The 26772-nt window shown below is 40.1% G+C and overlaps 1 protein-coding gene across 2 annotated transcripts in view; it reads right to left on the reverse strand.

Annotated features, from left to right (window-relative positions):
* Window positions 1-26772, reverse strand: part of CDK6 (cyclin dependent kinase 6) — a 240344-nt gene that overhangs the window by 63140 nt on the left and 150432 nt on the right. For both annotated transcript variants that reach the window (XM_036113304.2, XM_036113305.2), the window contains exon 5: window positions 8471-8580. In XM_036113304.2, the coding sequence (XP_035969197.1) occupies window positions 8471-8580 (110 nt within the window). The remainder of the gene's footprint in view (window positions 1-8470; window positions 8581-26772) is intronic.

Below are 26772 nucleotides of genomic sequence, written 5' to 3' on the forward strand. Positions count from 1 at the left end.
ACTGCGTTTATTATATTCTTCCTGGTGGCATTTGGCATTTCTTAGCTAGGGATCAGTAGAGTTAGCAATTCAGAACTTCTAAGAATTACTATCTGCTTACCACAATCTCCATATTCAAAGAACTAGTTTTAGAATTAGCTTTTTTTTCTTTTCAAAGAATTAGCATGCTTTATTTTTTAAACGTGCATGTTCTTTTTATGAGTTTGCTATAACTTGGAAAACCCCATAACTTTCAAACCACAGACAAGAGTTCCGAGCAGGAGCACAAGATACCTGGATAGCTAGCAACTGTGAATTTAATTTGCTATCAAGTTAAAAATCAATCTATCTCATCCATCCCTCCATCCATCCCTCCTATCCCATCTCATGTCATCCTTCAACCTGACTAGTTGTCTACTGACCAAATTCATGGCAATGTTTTTTAGTATTAAACTGTAACTCAATGTGGAGTTCAGATGGACCACCCATAGGCAAAGAGCTAAAGGAGGAAGATAAAAAACGTCAATTCTTATCCATTTTGTAGCAGCCACTGAAGTCATTGGTGGCAATGATTAAACCCAGATAACAGAGACAGATAGTATTACAACTCCCTGGCAACCCTTCATATCACAGAGAATCGGTCAACCTTTCTAATATAGGAGAGACTGGAAATCAAAGCTGTTAAACGTATGGTTTGCTTCTCGACCTTTCTAAAATGTCACTGTTGCTACTCTGCAATAATGCATAAAACATTCCAGATAAAAATATAACCTAGTAGGTAAAACAACAGCAAGGGCAGAAACATGACAGAGGGGAAAAAAAAAATCAAAGGGTACAGAGTCAGGCAGACCTGGGTTCTAATTTGGCTCTGCCATTTAAGATCTGTGTGCCCACGGACAAGTTATTTACTCTCCTTGAAGAACACTTTGGTTCGTCATCTGGAAACTCTGGATAATAGTCCTCAGAATGTGGGTTTACTGAGATAATGCATGTGAAGGGCCTGGTCCTGGGTCTGTCACATGACAGACAAGTGTTACCTCCCTTTGTTTCTTATTTTTCTCTCCAGGTTATGGAGAATGGCCTTACTAATACAGAAATGCTTATTCCTCAATGATTTTATATAAACAACTAGGATGTGACCTCTGAGGAAGGTTAATCGTGACTTCTGGCCTTACACTGAGAAACCTCTTTCCCTCTCCGGGAAACAGTCTTCTCATTATACCTATTCACAGAACCCCATGCTTCTTCATAGCACTTACCCTGGCTGAGGCTAATCAACTAATCGTGCATGCAATGCCTCTCTTCCCCACTAGGATTTAATTTCTCTCTTTAGAAAAGGGTCTTGCATATAGTGGCCATCCAGTAAGTTATTTGTAGACTAAATTAAACACCGGTTACAAAGTTTCCAACATGTGACATATACTACTGGTGATATGTGAGAAAGATGATTTTAGGGGTTGAACATGGACTAAGTTTCTCAATAATTTTAATGGTTATATATTTATTTGAGTGTGCACTAGACAAATAAATAACTGGCTCATCAAATCTGTGATTTTACATATTTTTGCTTTGGATGAGGCTAAAAAAGCAAATTGTCTAAAAATATAAAAAAGAACCAACTGGAGCTGAAGAATACAATAACTGAAATGAAAAATACATTAGAGGGAATCAACAGCAGATTAGAGGATACAGAAGAATCGATCAGTGATCTGGATGACAAGGCAAGTGGAAATTACCCAACTGGAACAGCAAAAAGAAAAAAGAATGAGAAAAAATGAGGATAGTTTAAGGGACCTCTGGGGCACCATCAAGTATACTAACATTCATATTATGGGGATCCTAGAAGGAGAAAAGAGACAGAAAGGGACAGAAAACCAATTTGGAAAAAAAAAAAAAAGGCTAAAATCTTCCCTAACCTGGTAAAGGAAAAGACATCCAAGTCCAGGAAGCACACAGAGAGTCCCAAATAATATGAACTCAAAGAGATCCACACCAAGACACATTATATTCAAAGTATCAACAAAGAGAGAATCTTAAAAGCAACAAGTGAGAAACAACTAGTTATGAACATGGGAACCCCCATAAGACTATGAGCTGATTTTTCAGCAGAAACTTTACAGGTATATTCAAAGTGCTAAAAGGGAAAATCTGACAACCAAGAATACTCTACCCAGCAAGATTATTATTCAGAATAGAAGGAGAGATAAAGAGTTTTTCAGATAAGCAAAAGCTAAAGGAGTTTATCAACAGCAAACTGGCTTTACAAGAAATGTTAAAGAGATTTCTTTAAATGGCAAAGAAAATGGCATAACTAGAAAAGAAAATTATGAAAGAAAAAAAATCTCACTGGTAAAGGTAAATTTATAGTAAAGGTAGTGGATCAACAACCTACATAGCTAGTATGAAGGTTAAAAGGCAAAAGTAGTAAAATCACCTAGAGCTATAATAATTAGTCGAGGAACACACAAAATAATATGTAAAATATAACATCAAAAAACTAAAACATGGATGGGAGGGAGTAAAAATGTAGTGCTTTTATTATTTTTTATTTATTTATTTTTAAAAGATTTAATTTATTCATTTGACAGAGAAAGACACAGCGAGAGAGGGAACACAAGCAGGAGGAGTGGGAGAGGGAAAAGCAGGCTTCCCGCTGAGCAGAGCCCGATGTGGGGCTTGATCCCAGGACCCTGGGATCATGACCTGAGCCGAAGGCAGACCCTAACGACCCTGCCACCCAGATGCCCCCAAAATGTAGTGCTTTTAGAATGTGCTTGAACTTAAGTAACCATCAACTTAAAATAGACTGCTATAATAGATAGGATCTTATATAGGGACCTACAAGCCAAATAGCTTTAATAGATATGCAAAACATAAAAAGAAAGAAATATAAACACTAAGGAAAGTCACCAAGTCACAAGGGAAGAGAACAAAAGAAGAAAGGAACTAGAACTACAGAAACAACCAGAAAACAATCAACAAAATGGCAATAAGTTCATATCTACCAATAATTTCTTTAAAAGTAAATGGACTAGATGCTCCAATCAAAACACACAGAGTGGCTGAAAGGATAAAAAATCAAGACCTATCTATATGCTGCCTACAAAAGACTCACTTCAGATCTAAAGACACACACAGACTGAAAATGAAGGAATGGAAAAAGATATTCCATGCAAATGGAAATGAAAAGAAAGCTAAAGTAGCAATATTCGTATCGTATAAAACAGGCTTTAAAACAAAAACTGTAGGGGCGCCTTGGTGGCTCAGTCGGTTAAGTGTCTGCCTTCGGCTCAGGTCATGATCTCTGGTCCTGGGATCGAGCCCTGCATCGGGCTCCCTGCTTCTCTCCCACCTCTGCTGCTCCCCCTGCTTGTGCTCTTTCTCTCAAATAAATAAAATCTTTAAAAAAAACCCAAAGACTGTAATAAGAGACAAAGAAAATATAATCATAAAGGGATCAATCCAACAAGACGATATAACACATGTAAATATCTATGCACCCAACATGGGGCACCAAAACATATAAAGCAAATATTAGCAAACATAAAGGGAGAAACTGACAGTAATACAATAATAGCAGGGGACTTTTAACACTCCACTTACACCAATGGATAGATCATTTAGACAGAAAATTGATAAGGAAACACTGGCCTAAATGACACATTAGACCAGATGAACTTCACAGATATTTACAGAACATAACATCCCAAAGCAGCAGAATACACATTCTTTTCAAGTGCACATGGAACATTCTCCAGGATAGATCACGGGTTAAGCCACAGAACAAGTTTTAATAAATTAAGGATTAAAAGCATATAAAAGCATCTTTTCAAACCACAGTGGTATGAAACTAAAAATCAATTACAAGAAGAAAACTAGAAAAAACACAAACACTTGGAGGCTAAACAACAAGCTACTAAACAACCCATGGGTCAATGAAAAAAATCAAAGAGGAAATCAAAATATGCCTTGCGACAAATGAAAAGGTAAACACGATAGTCCAAAATCTAAGAGACACAGCAAAAGCAGTTCTACGACAGAATTTTTTTTTTTTTTAAAGATTTTATTTATTTATTTGACAGAGAGAGACACAGTGAGAGAGGGAACACAAGCAGGGGGAGTGGGAGAGGGAGAAGCAGGCTTCCCGCTGAGCAGGGAGCCCGATGCGGGGCTCGATCCCAGGACCCTGGGATCATGACCTGAGCCGAAGGCAGACACTTAACGACTGAGCCACCCAGGCACCCCTGGAATTTTTTTTTTTTTTAAAGATTTTATTTATTTATTTGACAGAGAGAGACACAGCGAGAGAGGGAACACAAGCAGGGGGAGTGGGAGAGGGAGCAGCAGGCTTCCTGCTGAGCAGGGAGCCCGATGCGGGGCTCGATCCCAGGACCCTGGGACCATGACCTGAGCCGAAGGCAGACACTTAACCGACTGAGCCACCCAGGCATCCCTCTATGACAGAATTTTACAGTGATACAGGTCTACTACACCTCAAGAACAAGCTAAAGGAACAGAAAAAGAACAAAGCGTAAAGTTAGTAGGAGGAAGATAATAATAAAGATGAGAGCAGAAATAAATGAAATACAGGCAAATCTCGGAGATATTGCGGGTTTGGTTCCAGACCACTATAATAAAGTGAGTATCAGTAAAGGAAATCAAATGAATTTTTTGGTTTCCTAGGGCATGTAAGAGTCATGTTTTTACATATGCTCTTGTCTATTAAGTGTGCAATGAATAGCACTATGTCTAAAAAAAACCCATGTATATACCTTAATTAAAAATACTTTATTGCTAAAAAATGCTAACCATCATGAGTTTTTAGTGAGTCATAATCACTGATCATAGATCACCATAACAAACATGATAATAATGACAAAGTCTGAAATACTGCAAGAACTACCAAAATGTGACAGAGACATGAATTCATAAACAAATGCTGTTGGAAAAATGTTGCTGACAGACTTGCTTGAGTCAGGATCGCCACAAACCTTAATTTGTAAAAAATGCAGTATCTGCAAAACACAATAAAATGAGGTATTCCCACAACTTTGAATGGTGACAAATAGTAGCTAGATTTAACATGGTGACTGCTTTGTAACACACATGAATGTTCAATCACTAGGTTGTACATCTGAAACTAATATAATATTGTATGTCAATTATACTTCAATTAAGGAAAGGTAAATTGTTTAGGGTAAAAAATTATGTAAGTATAGTTGTTGCAAGAATATGGCAAAAACCATGAAGGTGTTAAAAAAGATGACAACATTTGGGAAATATTGCCATAGTAACAAGTAGGAACCCAGAGTGGACACATGCCACGATGCTCTGATTGAGGGTTAGCCTAAGGTAATGAGGGAGTCTGCTTTCAGAATCTATGGCTTGTAAATTCTCAGCTGGACACTGCAATAGATGTGCCAACATGGACTCAGGAGTCAAGCTAGAATCAGGTCAAGCTGGGGGCTGGACCCCAGAACTCATCTGGCATGAGTAAGAAGCATGCACATTCAGATATCTTGGTGTTATCATAGGAAATACCAAACATGAACAGAGCAGGAACAAGGGTCAGATTCCACGGCCATATTCAAGGTCAAAGCCAAACCAGCAGGAACTACCTAGGAGACAGGGCACCCAGCCCAGGAATGATGTGTGGTAGGCCTGGATTCATCCTCCTTCAGCCATAAAGGCACATGGGCCTGGATTCTGATATTGCTTCCTCCTTCAGGCAATTAATTCTCAATTTACTACCTCTACGCAAGGCTCGGAGAGAGGGTAACTTTCTTTTGTGCACATCTAAAGAGCCAATGGTGGGTCTCTACCCACCACCTCACTTTCTCAGCAAACTGAAGCCAGCTCTAGCTGCCATCATGAAAGGAGCCTTTCCCTGAGCCTCCAACATTGAGTCCCCCCTTCCCGTGCTGGGGTGAAGAGAAGGGTATCCCTGTCCTCTTGGATTGGAACAGAGAATGAATTTTTCCATAGAAAAAATGTTACAAACAGAAAATAGGTTTTGATGAATTAGCACAAATAACGTTTCATATATATTCCAGGTTATATAGAATTCTGCAAGCTAGACTGGGCCACTTCAGTGGGAAAATGTTTTAATGCTATAAAATGAAAATTCAGCTTGCAATTGTTCCATAAGTAGTGACTAGCTATACTTAGAAATACAGCAAATTCCTTACTAGTAAATGCCTAACACTACATATCTTAAATTTTATTTTCTTTTAACATCTTTCAGGAAAATATTGGTTTTATCGTCAAGAGTGGCTGGTATTCAAGTCTTATACTATTGAAAAATAACTGACTGCTCTCCTCCCATTACAAAAGAAGGACTCAATCTTTGTATTTGAGGACAATTCTAGATATATAAATATAATTCTAATATACATTTCTCTAATCAGCTCTCAGCTGAATGAACTTATTTATGGGATGAACTAGAATGACTGTCCTGACTTCCACCCTGCTTATTTTTCTGTTCTGACCATAATCCTTTATTTTTTAAAAATATTTTATTTATTTATTTATTTGAGAGAGAGAGAGAGAGCACGTGTACACCCTCGAGCAGGCTGGTGGGGGGATCAGGGGGAGAAGGATAAGCAGACTCCCAGCCAAGCGGGGAGCCAGCCGCGGGGCTTGATCTCACAACCCTGAGATCATGACCTGAGTCCAAATTAAGAGTCGGACGCTTAACTGACTGAGCGACCCAGGCACTCCTGACCATAATCCTTTAACCCAATGTTTTCTACACTTGTCTGATGAAAAGAATTACATGAGGTGCTTTTAAAAACAAGAATGCCTGGCCCCAGCCCAGTTATGAATCAGAATCTCTAAGGGAGAGGTCTGGGAGTTGCACATTTAAAGATTGCTCATCCCTGGTGATCCTGTCATCCAACCCAGTGGTTCTTACCCTCAAGGGTGAATTAGGATCACCTCAAGGGCTTGTTCAAACACAGGTTGCTGAGCCCCAGCCCAAGAACTTCTGATCCAGTGGGCCGTGGGAGGTGGGAATTTGCATTTCTACCAAGGTCTTTAGAGATGCTGATGTTGTTGGTCCAAGAACTACACTTCCAAACCACTTATTTAGCCTGTTTGGCAAACATTGAAGCTGAATTCAATATTACTTTTTCTCCTCCCTCCTTGGTAGAAAAACAACACTGGATTAAAAGGCACAAGACTTCATTTGGAGCAGTACCCCTGCTACTTTTTAGCTGCTTGATGTTAGACAAATAAATTTATCACTGCATCTCAGTTATCTTCCATGGGGAGGCATAAAAAGTAACAGAAGGGAAGAGGTTTGGTCCTGTACTTGGCACACAGTAGGCCAGCACAGAACATCTATGTACTCTGAGTTCTCTGGCATGATCCCCTCCTGTGAGCTACATATTAAACAATGCTGAGTTCTAAAAATAGGTCCCAAAATTTATGACATGCACCAAACTTCATTTGGTTAAAACAAAAGAACAAACAGACAGGCAAGGAAGGAATGGCTGACCACTTCTTTTCCTTGTGACCTACCATGTAGCTAACATTTTGAACGTAACATGTGCAATAGGAATATACTCAACTTTCCAACTCACGTTTCCCATGGAAATAAAAATAGAAAACAAGGAGTTAATAGATTATGATGAGGTTCTCTGCTTAATTTTGATTTGCTGAATTTAGTACCCAGGTATGGATTATTTTCTGGGCAGATCTTTATTATACTGTTTGGCTATTTCTTGTGACCTGAAAATCAAACAAATGAATCACAGACTCTCAGAGTCAGAGGTCCCCGGAGGTCATGTCGCCCACCCACCCACTCTATTAATGCCACTGAAAACACCTCCAATGTGTGGTGGTCCGGTTTCTTCTTGGACACCCAATGAGAATGCACTATTTTCACGAACCCCAATCTTCTCTTCAGATAACTGTCTAATATTAGATTTTCCCACGTCTGAGCAAAAACCTTTACTTCTGTCATTTCTATATCCCTGGTCCTTGTTTTGCTCTCTGTCGTGCCTGAATATGCCTAATCTCTCCTCACGCTGACAGCATTTTCAGCATCCTGAAGCAGGGCTGACATCTTCCTTGCCTTGTCCTTTTCAGTCTGAATATTCTGCGTAAGCAACTATCCTCACCATCCAAATTTCCATACATGTAATAGCCCTGGTCCTTCTCCTGTGGACAAGGTCCACCTTGAGGATATTTCTAGGTCCTATCATCACCAACAAAAATAAGTTGTAAGAACAATGGCATGTTTCTTTCCAAACAGAGTTTCCAAGAGCTGGAAGTTAAGAGTCCCACAGAACTACACTAATCAGGACTGAGAAAGCGTTTCCAGGACAGGCTTGGACGTGGTAGCCCGAAGCAGGTGGATCTGGATATCTATATATCTATATATCATGACCTTACTTGCAAGAGAAATGCTATGCTGCCACTTTAATTATCGAAGACCCAAAAAGTCTCTTTCTAAGGAAGACAGAGTGAAACAAAAGGCATGTCTTACTTTCTACGAAACATTTCTGCAAATATGCAGCCAACACTCCAGAGGTCCACAGGGGTGGCGTAGCTGGACTGAAGCAAGACTTCTGGAGCTCTGTACCACAGCGTGACGACCTGCAATGGCAAACGGATCGGACTGTTACTGAGGAAGATGGCTGGTTGCTTAAACTTCTCATCTCAGCCGGTTTAATGCCAGTTCAGAAAGAGTGCCTGGCATCATATGGGGACACTGAGACAGAAGCAGTAAGTAACTCAGATTCATCGCTGACGGGCCAGGAAATGACATCATCCCCACAACCTGGGTTCCCACCTCAGACTCTAGATTCTTACGAGGATGGTAAAATAACTGAGTTTCAGAAAGCAAAGCAAAGACTTAAAAAAAACATGGATCTTAACACTATTATTTTTTTTCTGAAGGGGCTTAAAAAAAAAACAATACATGGAAAACAAGTGTTGGCAAGGATTCCAGCTCAGTTCCTACGTCAGCATTATTGGGAAATTACAAGAGGATTCCAGTGGTTGCTGGATGTTGACCTTGAAGTATAAAGAGTACCCAGAACAAGTCAAAACTACTCTTATCATGAGACTGTGGAGAATCAAAATAAAGCCCCCTTCAATGCCACTCTTTTCAGAAAACAAATAAGAAACCAAGAACTTAAGAGAGAATGTATAACTCAATTGTTTACACTATGTGTAAAAAAAGTCATCCAGAGGATAGGATTCCTCAGCAGGAAGAACCTCACTTAACACAAGAGCAGTGTGTGGTAACAGATGAAACAAACACCACCATTAACTATTTCTGCAACGCTGAGAGGCCAGGAAACAGACCAGTATAGAGGGGTTCAAGTGCTTCTCTTTTGGGGGGGAGCAGAGATTCTATGGATGCCTGAAATAAAGGAATATTCTTTACTGTCAGATAAGGAATTCAATATATAAATCTACATAAGCATTTTATACTATTCAGATTCCTTTTATCCTTACTTATTGTTTTGTCTAATTGCACTTTTGTTGACATCTATCTAAATTTCCTACAATTCTCCTTTATGTATTTTGACGCTGTAGTACTTGGTGCATTCAGATCGCAGGCGCGATTCTCCAGAACATGATTGCCATCTACTTCCTTCCTTGTAGACGCACGCTGCTCTTCCCAGCAAGAGATGGAGTCTGGGGCACCTGGGTGGCTCAGTCGGTGAAGTGTTAGATTCTTGGTTTCGGCTCAGATCATGATCTCGTGGTCGTGAGACTGAGCCCCATGTCGGGCTCTGTGCTCAGCGTGGAGTCTGCTTCTCCCTCTGATTCTCTCCCCCTTTCCCTCCCGCTCTCTCTCTCTCAAATAAATAAATTTTAAAAATCATAAAAAAGAAAGAGACAGAGTTTAAGTCACATTCCATTGTGACTTAAATTGGTCTCAGTGAGTCGGTCGACTAAACTAACAGAATGTATCTGAACTACCAAAACTAGGTTGGAAGAAGCCTAGTAGTCTGGGCCTTTTTTTTTTTTTAAAGATTTTATTTTTAAGTAATCTCTACACCCAACGTGGGGCTTGAACTCACAACCCCGAGATCAAAAGTCAGTCGCACGCTCCACTGACTGAGCCAGCCAGGCATCCAGTAGTCTGGGCCTTTTTGAATGCTTGCTTTTGAGATGCTTCCTCTGGAGTCCAAATGCCATGCAGTGAGAAGCCCACGAAGATGTTCCAGAGGACAGCCCCAGCTGAATTCTCAGCTGAAAGCCATGCGGATGAGCCATCTTGGACATTCAAGTTGGACCGATCTGCCAGATGACTATGGCCCGCCCCTGCCAATGTCCCAGGGAGCAGAACTGCCCAGCTGAGTCCAGTCAACTCACAGGATTATAAGTGATAATAAAATGATTGTTGTTTTAAGTTTTGGGGGAGATTATACAGCAATATCTTACTGAAACAAGATTCTTGACTGGTTCCTCCTCCTCATCTCGTTTAATAGGTTTTGTTTTGAATTCACACAAGAGGTCAAATTTTGTGTAAGGGATATCTGGTTGATATCTAATGGAGGAACGGTAGTGATGTAACAGAAATTTAAAAAAAAGAAGCAAACAAAAACCAAACAGTGTTACTCAGTTATCACTGGCTCCGATATATCTTTCCAGCAGCATATCCCATAGTATCTCCATAACCCTTACAGACTTGTCACATACTAGACCACAGCACAGTATCCACTCTGCGCATCAGAATCATCCATGGGGATTTTAGAAAAATATGTGTCCAGGGGCGCCTGGGTGGCTCAGTAGGTTGAGCGACTGACTTTTGATTTTGGCTCAGGTCATGATCTCAGGGTTGTGAGATCAAGCCCCGTGGCTGGCTCCCCGCTCAGTAGGGAGCCTGCTTGAGATTCTCTCCCTCTCCCTGCTCTCTCTCTCTCTCTCTCTCAAATAAATAAATAAATAAATCTTAAAAAAAGAAAACAACCCAAAAAACAACATGTGTCTTGCCCTTATCTCTCCCTCATTAAATTAGATCTCCATGGTGGGAGGCCTGGAGTGCTTCCTTCACTTTTTATTTCTTCTCTCTCTCTTTTTTTTTTTAACAAAGTTTTTCAAGTAACACTAACCCTTGGCTAGGTCTGAGCACCACTCAATTATATAAACATACCTTCTAGCAGCTCCTGCCTCCATGCTTTAGTTGGCACTGTTCTAGTCTGGGAAGCTCTTCCTTCTCTCCATGTGTGGAAATCCTACTTATCCTACAAAAGGCTGGCTCTGATGCCCCCACCTCCCTGAACCCCCCGCCCCCTGAAAATCGTACCTTGGAACATAGTTCATAATATGGTTCGTTCTGGGAGGCATGGACCCGATTCTATCCAAGGTTACGTCTGTAAATACCCATCACGATACTGCTCACATAACAACTGGGGCTTAACAAACACCAAATTGACAATTTTAAGGCAATTATTGCCAGAAGATAACCGGGCAAAATTCAATTATCAGTCATTCCCCAGAAAGAAGGTACTTACTACATTTGCTAAGAAGAGCATCCAGTTCTGGGCTCTAGTTTTTACTTGCATAATTTCTTTCTTTTTTTTTTTTTTTTTTTAAAGATTTTATTTATTTATTTGACAGAGAGAGACACAGCGAGAGAGGGAACACAAGCAGGGGGAGCGGGAGAGGGAGAAGCAGGCCTCCCGCAGAGCAGGGAGCCCGATGCGGGGCTCGATCCCAGGACCCTAAGATCATGACCTGAGCCGAAGGCAGACGCTTAACGACTGAGCCACCCAGGCGCCCGCATAATTTATTTCTGCTTTATTAATATTTCTAGCTGGGGGAACATTTCCCTGCTTCTCTGATATACTGCAAAAAAAGGGGCAGGTGTAAACGGTCCGTAAAGTTCCGCTCAGTGGTTTATAGACATACACAGCATACGGGCACACACCCATCTTCTCGCCAACATTTGAAATAAAGCCTAGCATCATAGGGGATGAAAATTTTAATCTGACTATTGCACTGTTTTAAGCTGTCCTAAAGAGGCTGTGATTTCTGACTGATTACCCATCCTAAAACACTTTAGTAGGACTGTTGTCATTTTTAATACTTTAATCAGTGTACCTACTATGATCATCAAACAAATGTTTAGGGAATTAAAATAATAATATAATAACTCTATTGATAGGTTTAGGAAGTTCCTTTCAAAAATCAGTTACCACTCAAAATGGTAATTAGTTTTTATCAAATATTTTAAAAATATCTATTAATAATGACCGTATGATCATTCTCCTTCATTCTATGAATGGTATATTAATTACATTAGTAAATATGCTAATACTGTACAATCCTTGCCTTTTTGGAATAAATCATTCCTAAATCTCAATGTATTATTCTTTTAATATTGGTGTATTACTCTTTTATTTTTATTATCATTTTCTAAAGATTTTATTTATTCATCTGACACACAGAGAGAGACAGCGAGAGAGGGAACACAAGCAGGGGGAGTGGGAGAGGGAGAAGCAGGCTTCCTGCTGGGCAGGGAGCCCGACGCGGGCCTCGATCCCAGCACCCTGGCATCATGACCTGAGCCGAAGGCAGACGCTTAAGCAACTGAGCCACCCAGGTGCACGGGTATATTACTCTTTTAATAGACCCTTGGATTCTATTTGCTAATACTTAGAGTATTAATTTATATTCCTAAGTCAGTCTGACCTACTATTTTATTTTTTGTGTTAATTTTTCATGTTTTGGTATTAGAAATACGGAAGGATCCCATCCTTCTCTATATTCTGGAATATTATAAACAACATCAAAATAATCAGTCTCTTAAAAGGACTCACTCATAAAACCATCTGGGTCTGGATTTTCATCTTAGCAACAGAGAAAATGTACTTCAAAGCAAGACAACTGGCCATCCATATGTTCCAATTTTAGTATATGTGCTGCCGAAGCGAGCACTGGCCATCCATATGGAAGGAAGTAAGTTTGATCCCTACTTTACACCATGTATAAGAAGAAATTGTATATTCACAAAAAATCTAAGCATATGAAGTAGAGCTAAAAAAACATATTAGAAGAAAACGGAAGAGGACCTTGGGATATGGAGGCCTTTTTCAGCATGAAGGGAAATCTAGAAACTTGAGACGAAAAGATGAACAGATCCAGCTATTTCAGACTGCAATTCTCTTTGGCAAATACTATAAAATAAAGGCAAAGACAAGTAACAACCTGGGATAAAACATCTAAAACAAATGACATAAACAAAACAACAGAAAAATGGATAAAAAGTATAAAAAGATAGTTCACAAGAAGAAACACACTATCAAAGATACTTCATCTCATTAAAAGAAAGCAAGGAATGAAGGAAGAAAGTCATCACAATAAAGGGGTATCATTTTTGCCTGGTTAGCAGAAATGAACAGAATGACACTATTCCCGGTTGGCCATGGTATGGGGAAACTGTTTCAAACCATAAATTGGCACAACCTCTTTAGAGGTCAGTCTGACAGTATTTATAAGATGAATAGTGACCATGTCGCCGAACCAGAGTTCCACTTGCAGGAATTTACCTGAAATATTCAGTCTAGTATACAGAGAGGTATTCACAAGGATGTTTACCCCACAATAATTTCCAATAGGGGAATATTATTCAGCCATCAAGCCATCAAAAAGGACGAGCTACTTCTCATTCCCGCTCATTTGTGCTCCCATAGAAAGATATCTATGATATACTGTTAAGTGAATGAAGATGTTTTGGAACAGTGGGAAATATATTCTAATTTTGATTAACAGATTATGTGTGGGTGTAATACAATAATCATACACGCATACAGAAATGTCTGCCAGGACTCTCTACACAGACACGAAGCTTTCAATGAATAGTTGCCAGAGATACATGGTAGAGCAGGAGGTGAAATGTGGAAAGGAAAAGGGGCTTGAGGACGATTTCAGGGCACGAGATCAGTCAGTTGCTGTCAGTAAGCACATTTTATAGCTGAGAAAACTGAATTTCAGAGGGGCTGAGTCATTTGGCCAGAAACACTGAGCTGAGATATGAGGGAGCTGGGATTTTCACCAGGACCCTCTGCTTTTCAACTCTGTGCTCCTTCCTCAACATCCAACACAAGACCTTCAGCTTGGCATTCCAAACATCCACAAATCAACAGGCAAGCATGCAGGTTGTAAATAGATAACCAAGACGAAAATATTTTAAATTTACATGGAGCTATCTTACTGGGAAATTTAAAAGAGTTTACAGTTCCAGATCTCAAAAACTTGGCTATCCTTTGGGGTTAAATGATTTCCTTAAAAAAAAAAAAAAAAAAAAAAAAAGGTTAAGAAAAAGGTTTCCAAAATTTAGTTCTGAACAATACCAGTGCTCTGAATGGTAGGACATCTATTCGTCAAATTCCCATTTAATAATTACAATTAAAAAAAAAGATTTATAAATCTCTTGGGTAGCCCTAAGATTTTTGGTTGGTCTATGCGTAAGTCATTTTAACAGTGAGAGGAATCAGATTTATTAATTAGGTGTGTGGCTTATCCTCTATTTGAACTATTAGCATTCGACTACAGAGACACCTTTTTGGTTTTTTAATCTTGTGGAATTCAACATGCTTGAATTCCAAAAGGAAGTATGAATTGTACAAGACTTACCTTTCTAGTTAATTATCTAAAAAAATAAAGCCAACAATGTCCAAGGCCTTTATTTAAAAATAACAAATTACTACTTTTTGCAATAGATACAAATCTAATAGTTGTTCCTTAGTTTATGTAATATCATCTCATACGTCAGCAGTGTCCCCAGTTTTAATTTGCTAATATATGTGGCGGTTCCACATTCTCTGATCCAGAGTCCTTCAGTCCTCACTTTATATCACTGTAATTTAAAATATCTCCAATGATGACAATTTCTGTAATTTCATGGGATTTAAAATATATAAGTTACAAGTTTTTGAGAACAAATTGTAACAATTTTTCCTGACAGTAAAATATAAATCCTGTTTGCTTGGGAATTATTACACTTCTGTGCCTCTACCACTTTCTTATGGAAGACTGCCCAACTTAAAACCAGTTTGTCACACGTAAGCAGATTTGATTTTTACTTCAAAGCTTTTTAAGGAATGGACAAAACTGAAAAAAACGTTTCAAGGTTTTAGTGCATCAAGTAAGGAATGTTCTCAACAATGGAATCAATTCTGCCCAAAAGTTCTCTGTGTTTAATAATTCTAAACATTCTTAAAAACAAAATATCACGGTGAGTTTAAATTTAAAAACATGTAGAGAGAATCAATGAACGCAATGTATAAAGATCAACATTTAGAAATCTATGACAAAGGTAGCCTCTTTGATACATGATAACAATGCAGTTGTCTACAAGCAAAGACAACAATAGGAACTATGGACAGAGTTTAGTGGCTGGAGCCAGCTGGAACCAAAGCAAATACTATGTTTATTACAATCATCACATGTATTAACAGCCTCTAGAGGTGCTGAATGGATTTGGCAACAGGAGGGGGAACGGAAGACAGGGAAGAAGGGGACTTCAAGGATATTTACCCAAGTGGATGTATCTGTTTAAACTGCTTTGATCTCTATTCACAATTTTTGAACCAGTCCAATAACAGTATAAGATAAAGTAGAGCCAAAGCCAACTCTGACTCAAAATATATCAGAGTAAACCACTCTTACTTAATATTCGATTTAACAGTCTTTTATTCATGTTCTTTTCACCAAGATCCTAAAAATACTTTGTAGATGTTATCTGAAGCATCCTTATTATGCGGCTACATGCATGAAGAGCAGAAAAGCATGTCACGAACACTGTGCGGGTCCATCTTCCTTTTGCCTCTCCGATGATCTCTGCCCTGGGTGGTGGGGGTGGGTCTGTACGCACCCACATGCCTCCAGCTTCTTACTGGGTTTGGCCAATGGGAAGCCTAGGCAGGAGCTCAGGGAGAGGCACAAGAGCAAGGCAGTCTTGAACTCCCTGATTTCCTCGTTGTCTAGAGCTGGCTGTGCGGCCATTGCAAAATCTCTGTCCATCCTGGGCACTACCTGATTCCAGGAACTGCTCCCCCTCTTCCCGTCAAGCTTGGGAATGGTAAAAGCTTGCCTGCAACTGAGACCCAAATTTCAGCACCATCCACTGCACTTCCCCTAAGCCCCCTTTGTAAATCTTGTCTCTGTAAACAAAACTTCCTTGAATTATTTTGAGTGTGCACTGGAACCCATTTCCTGGTGGGACCTTGACTAATACATTCAGTTTGCAGATGAAGAAATAAGCATGGATGGCAAATTCTTGTCTAAGCCTCATTTTTCTCTCTGTCAATGAGGGCATTTAGACTAGATGATCTGTAAGGTGACTTCTCTTGGCATTTGAAGAGTCCCTACATGATGTGGCAATGGTCATGGAGCTTTAACGAGGTATATACTGTAGAGAGCCAAGAACTCTTTGGACATCCTTGCCTGTCCTTTGGGTTAGTAATTACTTGGGGGGGATATCAGTGCAGTGATAGTCTCCTTTTGGGGTCCGCTTCAACATCACATCTCAAATGCAAACATAGATAAGGATTTCTGAGGAATATGGATACAAGGCCAAAGTGAAGGCTTTCTGAACTATGCTCTAAGCCGTTTATTTGCTTCAAACCAATATAAAACTCTCTGGTATGTATGCTTTTTCATTCCAGAAGACTACTATGGTTGTACAAAGTGAAAATCAAAATTAGTGGCAATTTCACTGACTTTTCATAAACTTTGGTCTCAAAGTTCAGTTCTTTAAAGTTATACATTTAAATTAATATCATAATCAGAATTTTAATTCTGCCAAGCCAGTTCAATGGAAACTATTAAGAATTAAATACCAGTAACAGTTAACATACAAAGTACTTTTCAGCAAATAATAATGGAGTCATCTCAAATAGACTCATTTATAATCTAAGGGCCAGAACAAGATGTTTTGATAGATGAGATGACAAAAAATGGCCAAGGTCTACACAAAAAAGAGATTCTCAGCACCGAGCACTGTACCAGTAACGATATTGGCCTCTGCTCTGATGTATCCATTATCAGGAGCAAGGCTGTCTGTTCTTCCCAGGACCTAGAATTGTCCCGGCTCACAAATGGAGCTGCTGGTTCCCATCTAGATGTGCTGATTTCCAACCACTTGGCCATTGCTTCTGTGGTTCTCTCTGTGGGATATTCTTTCCCTGAGTCTCTGCAGGTCTGAATCCTCACCTATCACTTCTTCCACGAAGCCTTTCCTGCTCTCCCATCTGGAAATGATCGCTGTCGCCTGAACTTCCATCACATTTCTTTATTTTATTTTTTAATTTTTTAAAAAAGATTTTATTTTTAGACACAGAAAGAGAGGGAAGGAGCATGTACACACACAAAGAGGAAGGGGCGGAGGGAGAGGGAGAGAGAGAATCTCAAGCAGACTCTTTGCTGAGTGCGGAGCCTGAGGTGGGGCTCCATCCCACGACCCTGAGATCACAACCTGAGCCGAAATCAAGAGTCAGACGCTTAACCGACTGAGCCACCCAGGTGCCCCAACTTCCCTGCATTTCTATAGCACTTGAACTTCTATTTTCCACTATAGTCATTCGACTTATCGGTCACAGTGTATGATCAGTGTCATGCCTGAAAGGTGCTCAGCAATTATCTGATGACTGAATACATGAATGAAGCACAGGGAACTCTCAAGGGCAGTATTGATGGTGGACAGAGGCACTCAGCTAGTCTGGAGAATATGGGGACAATAATGTCTAATAATAATTGGGTACTTTAGAGTAATCATGTATCTTTAAAAAAGAAATGGGAACTGTGGAGGGAGGTGAGGCTGAACCCAATTTGATTCGGGGGATGTGTTAAGAAGATTCAAAGGGCAATGGAACAGGGTAACCTAGCTGAGATGGGGGTTCCCTCCAATGTGGAGATGGAAGGAATCTTTGGGGACGAGACACTCCGAAGTCAGGGGCCTGCATTCTGTGCTCCAGGAGCGATGACAACGGCCCACTGAAGGATGGACAAAGGTGGAGTTCAGGGATCCAGGCTTCTGACCTTTCATTGATACCAGCGGTCCTTACCATCTCTTGAGTCTTATACTTCTCTCTCATTTAGCTAATGTTTCAACAGATCAACCTAAAAAAGGCTTTACTCCAGACATCAAGCCTTAAAGGTCCAAGTGAGCTTCACTTCGATTCATCATGTGAGTGCCCACTGTCAGTCCTGGACAGGGGGTCACACATTAGGAAAGCAGCAAGTCAAATGAGTTGGCTGAAAAACAATGGGAGTGGGGAATGGGCTGTAGTGATTTAAATGAGGAATTCGAGGGTCCTGTTCTAGAGTCCCTCCCACTCCTTAGAGTCTCTTCCCCCAAAGTCCCTTAATATAATTCTTTTCTCGAAGGCTAAGATCCTCAGGCAGTTACTCTTCTTCCGTGATGTACAACCTCTGGGGAGTGTCATACGTGGATGCCCTCCAGGACCACACTGTAGCCAGAACTCTGCAGACCCACAGATCCAACTGTCTCCTGCACATCACCATGTAGTACTCCCAGAGGTATTTCAATTTCAAAATGCATGCATTATCTTTCCCCTGAAACTTGCTTCTCCTCTTAGATTCCCTCTCTCTCTACAAGCAAAATTGCCACCTACCCAGGTTCCCCACTCATCTCCACTATCCATGAGGCCACCAGATCCTGACAGTTCCATTGTGCACACCTGTGTCCTCTCCTGATGGCCACATCAACTTCCTCTGGGCTCTTCTCCTACCAGTTGGCCTCCTTCCACTCTGTCCTCTCTATTGCATCTGAAGCCGTGCTCACCATACTTCTGCTTAAAAGCCATCCATTCTCCAGAGCTTTTGGGGTCCAGTTCAAGTCCAGTTTACACACAATGCCCTTATGATCTGGCTCTTGCCCTCTCTGGTTTTATCACCTGTTCCTCCTTCACACGAATGCTTTCCTCAACCTACTCAGAGGCTTTATGGTGTTCAATATGCATGCTGTGTCATGCCTCATGGCCTTGCCATATGCTGAGACCTTTCTCTGGAATGTCTTCTCACAATACCATTCTTAATTCTTGTGAACCTTGCCCCACCTAGTCCTTCCTTAGTGACACATAATTCCAGCACTTAATCACACTGTATCCCATTCATTGTGTACTTACTGCCTACTAGACCCAAAGCCATTTGAGGGTAGAGACCATTTCTAAGTGCACTTTCCACCCATGGCACCTCCCAGAGCACTGCATATAGTAGACACAAAATAAATGCATATTCCAACAAATGTATGGGTAGCCAGAACATAGCAGAATGGAGGATTACAGGATTAGGAGGTTAGGCTTCTATTACAGCATAAATTTACAAACCATGGTCATGTCCCCATACCTACCCCAGGTATTCTGAGGGTCCACCAACACCAACTTCAGTCAACACATGACTTTTTAATAAAGTTGAAGACCATTTCAGTTTTGTAAAATGAAGTTTCAAAATGCCTAAAGGGCCCATGTTTTCCTTCAGGCTGTATTGTTTAAATTTCATCTTGAACTTATGAAACTTAAAATAGTTACCACTTGCTAAATATCTATTACGTTTCAAGTAACAAACTGACTCTCTTTTTCGAAGTACAGTATAGTGTAGTTTTGATTTTGACACTAAACAATCACACACTTGATCTCTCTCTGCCTTCACCATAGAAACCAAGCAAATATTTGTAGACATTCCTTCAACCTTCACAGATAAGTAGAAATGAAATTATTCTGAGCACAGGATATGGCAGGCTGTGGAGCTCATCGTTTCCTTTTGAACGTTGTTTTAACTCATGAAAATCTATATGCTCTGGGAGTCAACTTAATCACTCAGATTTGTAAGAGAATTTAAAACCTGACTTCTTATCATGAAAACAAATGTCTCTGAAGTCCATGCCTCCTTTGTAAACTTACTGAATGAGCACTGGGAAAGTTATACAGTCAGTGCGAGTCACCAGGGAAATCGGAAAGCATGGTTTTAAAATCTAAGTTCAGCCTCAAACATTCCCCAACATCTTAAAATTCAGTGGGCACTGCCTTCCTTAAATGAGAAGGCTTTGGAGATCCTTAACAGGAAGGAGCTAAAAAAGGTAAAGGTTCATTCTTCAGTTGTCCCTGCCCCCATTGTTTCAGCTGCACATCTCCATGCTCACAAAGCTACAAATCCACATGCTCACAAAGATGCATGCAGGAAAAGAAAACCAGCCATGCAGTTTCCACCTGATCTGGGCCACCAGAAAAGAACTACCAAGGATTCTCGAGCTCCCACTATATTTTGCACTTTCAGCTATTAAAGGCAAGAATGAAAGAAAATATGCTTCTGAAGATGAGATTGGTCTCATGCTGTGCATTTAGTAAGATTCCAACTGCAAACAGAAAAGAAGAAGGACGTGACCGAGAGAAACACTTAGCTTGCAGCATTAGGAACAGGGTAGTTAGACAGAAGGAAGTTATTTTCTGACAAGAACTGTTAAATGGCAGATGGATGATTGTGGGATTTTGTGATCCTTCCTCCAAAACCTTTTTATTTTCATCCTATCTGGGGGCAAAGAAGTGGGCTAGGGAAGGAGGGGAAGAATACATTGATGGGGTACAGAAGAGGTAAAGTACTGTGCTGGATTGACTTCCTCTCTAGCCTTATACAATCTTCAGTTTAATGGTATGAGGTGAGTACCAGTGAATCTATCTTTAAAGATAAGGAAATTGAGACTCAAAGAAGTGAAGTAACTTGTCCAGGACTAATCAGCTAATAAATGGTAGAACAAGGATTTGAAGTAGGGCTTATCTGACTCAGGTTGGCTCTCACAGAGCAGACTGAATGACCTCCGGTCTTTTTCTTGTTTGTCTTAAGCCAAATGAAAAATTTTAAAAGTCTGTATTTACAGAACAATCATTTCCATAGCAATGGAGGTTTAACAGAAAGGCTGACAAGAATAAAAGAAAATCGTCTTTCTAGAACGATGGCGTCCCAAAGGATTTCACCTAGATGGCCATCACTTGAGGCATCAAGGTCATGGATGTGCAAATGGCTAGGGCGTGGGTGCAGGGCAGAGAAAGTCTCCCTACCCACATGCTCCGCACAGGGACCTGGGTCTGACACCGTGTGTACGGGCTTGTTTCTGCTGACAGAAGTTTCATGCCTGTCCTTTCAGAACATTCCTTCCCTTGAGACCACAACAACGTCCTTCCTCCCAAACTTGTTCTTCTTTTGTATTCCCTATCTCTGCAAATGACGGCACGATCTAACCAGTTCCCCAAGTCAGGCTCTTCCTCAAACTCACCCCTCATCCATCTATATGCAGACTCAGTGTGAAGAGGGTGCTTTCTTGTCTCTACAAGAGAGCAAAATGTACATTTGACTAGAGTTGTGGAAACAGGACAATGGAAAATAACATTTGGAGAACCTCCTCACTTTCATCACCCATTTTAAAACGCTGTCCCCAAGTTAAAGGAAAAATTCACATCACTGGGCACAAGAAATTTTCAGGTTTGAAGACTCCGTGCTATTGTATGGATGCGACGACATCACTTTAGATTTTACTATCTGATTTCAAAGTTACTAAAAACAAGAAAAGTGACATGCAAACAGTGTCCTAGCTCTTGATTTTCCTCCTTTCTTTTATAAATTTTATTCTTTTAATCTTTTGTTAATTTACATAATTTCCCCCTCCTTTCTTTTATAAAACACTTTTCTACACTCCTAGGATTTTTAATATCTTTATATCTTCTCTGAACTGAGGGGAAGGAAAGGATCACTTTAAAAGAATGCAGTTCTGTTAATTAAATAGGTAATTATAAAACATATAAATTCATTGCTCTTGATGAGCTGCAATGCTTGTCTTAAAATTGTCTGTTTCTAGGAAGAACCACACTAATACCAAGGACTTTACAGAGTATTTCTAGGTACATCCGCTATAAGGAGAAATACATGTGTGAACATAAAAACCAGCGGAAGGCTTCTCACCTAGGCTCAGGGCTCATGCTGCACATGTGTTCAGGGCAGTGTGGTTGCTGCATGCAAACATTACTTGAAAGGAAAAATAACCCTCCAGTTTGAGTAAAACTTGGCTTTTACCTCAGAACTAATTCAAAGAAATACTACTTTTCCACTTACAAACATTTCAAAGAATGTTGCTGCTTTCTAGAAATCTGTGGTAGGTAGCTTCTTTTATCCTTGAAACTGCTAGGACTTTGAACTGGCCTAAGAAGTGATTACAGTGATATCTAAGAAAACATGTAGATTATACAACATATTTTAATGACTCTTTAGTAACTGAAAAGTAGTCTTAAATCATCATTATAGATGGTAAAAATAGAGAGGACCCTAATTTGTGGCAAAAACAAAAGCAGGGCCCAGCGACCCTTCTGTGAAAGACTTCCAGAACATTCTGAGTCAGGGAGAAGCTCCCTGCTCTACACTTCCACAGCACACAGCTCTTATGGCCCCTGACGATACCTTGTGTGACTGCAAGAATCTGCTTCCATCTCTATCACCCCCACAAGACTGAATGACAGGGACTGGGACTTAATTATCTTTGGATCTCCAAAGCTTGGCACAGTGTCTGGTTGATACATCAGGCATCCAATGACTATCTGTTAAATGTATGACCAAGAAGTTCAAATTTGCTCCTAAGCTGCAAAATCAAACCAAAAGCAGAAAGGAAAAAACAAATTCATGCATCTTTGAATTATTCTGCAGGCACAAAAGGTGCTCCAGATTCATAAACATGGCAAGAGAATCAAATTTATCCATCATACCTTAGAGGAAATTTCTTGTAAAGAGCAAGTAAGTTTTAGCTACCTACTGGCATCTATACATATAGATATGCGTGTGTACGTCTCTACCTGCCTATTTATTGCTTAAAGCATTCATTCATTTACTTATATTAAGCTGTACACAAACCTTAAAGTGTACAGTGTATTTTTACATACACACACACCTATGTAACCACTACTTACACCAAAGATATGGAATATTTTTATCACCACAAAAGGCCCTCTTGTACCTTTCCTAGTCAATACGAGGAATCCTGTATGACTTTTCTCACACACATCACCATGGATTAATGTTGCCAGTTCTTGAACTTCATATCAAAGGACTCAACCAATTTGTGTCTGACTTCTTTCGCTCAACCTAACATGCAAATTGTCCATGTGGTTGTACATATCAGTAGTTTGTTTCCTTCCTGTTATGCAGTGGTCCATTGTGTCAACCTGCCAGAATTTATTTAGCCATTTTTTTTAAAGGTTTTATTTATTATTTATTTGACAGAGAGAGAGAGATAGCAAGAGCAGGAACACAAGCAGGGGGAGTGGGAGAGGGAGAAGCAGGCTTCCTGCCGAGCAGGGAGCCCGATGCGGGGCTGGATCCCAGGACCCTGGGATCATGACCTGAGCCGAAGGCAGACGCTTAATGACTGAGCCACTCAGGTGCCCTTATTTAGCCATTTTTGTCTTCTGTTGATGGGTGTTTCTAGTTCTTGGCTATGGTGAATGAACATTCTGCCATGAACATCTCTGTGTCAAGGTCTCTTGTTGGACATACCCGCTAATTTCTCTTGGGTATATATATTTACCTCTCTCTCTCTCTATCCATTCATCTACGAGAGAAAAAGGGAGTAGGCATATGTTTGGTAGATACTACAAAATAGTTTTTCCAAGTAGGTGAACCATTTTACAGTCCCATTGGGAATGTAGGACACTTGTAGTTTGATATTCCCAACCATCCTGGTTAGTGCGTAGTGTCACCTCACATGCTTTTGACTAACCGATTTATAACAATATAAGGTTCTAAAAAATGGTAAGAGAGTCTGGATTTATTAAAACACTAATTAGATTCTCTTTGTAATGATAGAATAAATAATGGTATCTATCATTTCTGTATAGATGCATGACTCAATAGTTTAAGATAATTTTTAAAATGTCAGGTTTCTCTTCTCACTTTTGCCCCTGCTACATCTGAATCGTAGCAAATTCCCAACCCTTTAAGCATCTGTTTGTTCTTTTCCTGAGGTGTATAGGCTATATAATTATACAGAATTCTTAGACAATCTGCGCACTGAACAGGGGAACTAAACTGGAAAGTATTTTTTTTTTTAAAGATTTTATTTATTTATTTAATTGACAGAGAGAGAGAGACACACAGCGAGAGAGGGAACACAAGCAGGGGGAGTGGGAGAGGGAGAAGCAGGCTCCCCGCTGAGCAGGGAGCCCGATGCGGGGCTCGATCCCAGGACCCCGGGATCACGACCTGAGCCGAAGGCAGACGCTTAACCAACTGAGCCACCCAGGCGCCCCTAAACTGGAAAGTATTTTGATATGTTGGTGCCAAGATTCTAAGTTACAATATTAATAATGTAAAAATTTTAGAAGCTGCTGGATGGTGGTTTTTACCAGATTTCCTCTATGGACAAGATTCGGACACATCATTATGAACTAAATTACAGACCCATACTGTCAGTATACAGTCCCATGGCTGACTTCAGAGGCAAACCCTAAGCCATTAGCCCCTGTGGCCTCATTTCCTTCGGAAGAGGTCATGCAGTCACGTTTCCATCTGTGCTGAGCCTGCGTTCACATTCACCCAGGCATGAAATTTAAACATGGGGAACTGGGCAACAGTATCGGGGGTGGGGTGGGCTGCAGGACAATAATCAGCGTGCATGTGGCACCGTTCTCCCTTGTTTAGAAACTCGGAGTGACTCTTCATTCAGTGGATAAACATCTGCCGGGTGCTGCATGGTGGCTGGCCCTCACTGCTAGTGAATGAACCATGGTTCCTGCCCTGATGGGGCTTATGGCCTGACTGACTGCAGAAGTGGAGTGGGAAAGACCGGAAGGTAGTTGACTCAGCCCCGAAAGTCAAGTTTATTGAGGGAAACCTATAGAATCTGTGAGATTCTACATCCAACTTCGAAAAGAAACGGATACAAAAAAATTTTTCCATCAATATTTTCTATTAATAAAGACATTTCAGGGAAGAGGCAAATATTGATAGGATCTCGGAGAAGATGTGGGAGGAAGCCATTTGGTTATACCGTTAAGTCCTCATTGTCCCACACCTGTTTCCCAAAGGGAGTTCAGAGGACAATAATGCCCAGGGATGTTTCATGAAAAACAGTTCTAAATCAAACACATTTGGGAATATGCTGGATCCACTCGTGAAATTCAAATTTTTACCCTGACATGTTAAAGGCGCTGAGAAATTCTACAGTCAAAACAGAAACCTATTTAATTTAACATTTCCCAAGCATTGTCCGTGGAATGATTCCCACCCCCCACCCCCCGCCCAAATACCTATAACCATCCTATAGAATTAGATTTCCCTGGAAAATGCTTTGAAAAGCAATAGTCTATGACAGTGTACAGGGTTAGGAGCACAAATAATCCAAAATAAATTTGGAATGTATGCATGCATGCAAACTCAACATCCTAAACTAACATCATCCTAAAAAATACGAGCTGGTATATCTTGCTTTAGGCCAGCAACGTTTATGAAAACCTGGTTTTGCAGTGAAAACGAAAGCATAAAATGTACATAAAAGTCGCAAAGGTACCCCTCAGGGCTAGGGTATAACCATTATAACTTTATCCCTATATAATATTACGGACGTAGATGGTGAAGAAGTCTTGCTATGTCTGAATTAACTATACTCTTTCTGTTAGGACAGATAGGCTCACATTTAGAAAGTGGCTGTTTTGAATAAATACTTCATTTACTTCGTCACCTATTTAGGGTAAAAGTAGAATGCAGAAAAAATTCTGGTTACTTCAACTCTCTGTCTGTATGCACCCCATTTGGGAAGAAGTTTATTGTAGTGTAATGTTGAAGTTAACCAACATTTACGGGGCAACCTACCATGAAAGGGATTGAGACTATAAAGACAAATAATAGACAATGTCTGTTCTGGAGGAGTTCATGGTCTAGTGAGGCAAATATAAAAAGAAATAGCTGTAATACAGTGTGGCTGGAACTATAATAAGACATGGAGAAAGTGCCATGGAAACACAGATGACTTCATTAAAGAGAATGGGTGATTTACTGCTCCTACAATAAAGCACACACAATCTGTCTGTATACAATAAAAATATGACTGCAATCAAGACATTAATAAATATTTATTGAGCACCTATTATATACTATAAATCTGCGTGCCAGACTTTCTCAAATGTCAAATTACCACCAGTCTCACAGAATTTCATATTGTTCTCAAAAGGAATGTAAAATATTTCTCAGATTCTCGGGCGATTTTACATCCAGAATTAGAGGGAGCCAAACTAAAGTTTAATTTTACACTTTGGAAAAAGTCTAAGGCAAAGGACATCATATGCAAACAATCCCTGGGATGTGCAATCATTTAGCAGTTAGAGCCAGCAGAGGGAGTCAACCCTGTCGAAGAAAAGCCTCAAGTATATATGGAGAAATTTAAGACTTCAGATGTAAAGAAAACCTTTTACATAAAAGAAGAGGGTGCAGAGACACACATTTCAAAAATAGGTAAATAACTTAACTATATTTTTTAAATTCCTGAAACATAATGCAAGAGTCATAAGCCATCATTGAATCAACTGAAGGATGTCATCTTATTGCTCTAATGAGATCCACAGAACTAAATGTATGAACTCTCCCATCTGAAAGTGATGGCAATCACAAATTTCTGTAAAACACATCCCCCCGCAGCAAAATCTAACTAATTGGCATGAATAGGAAGGAATGTCAATCGTGCAATCACTAATTAGCAAGAGCTAGAGCTACCGTCTGCAGAATGCCAGTTTCACTCTAAAGAGAAGTCCATATATACCAGTCACAGTACATTTC

This window comes from Halichoerus grypus, chromosome 12 (genome assembly GCF_964656455.1).
Source record: "Halichoerus grypus chromosome 12, mHalGry1.hap1.1, whole genome shotgun sequence".
Classification (NCBI taxonomy): domain Eukaryota; kingdom Metazoa; phylum Chordata; class Mammalia; order Carnivora; family Phocidae; genus Halichoerus; species Halichoerus grypus.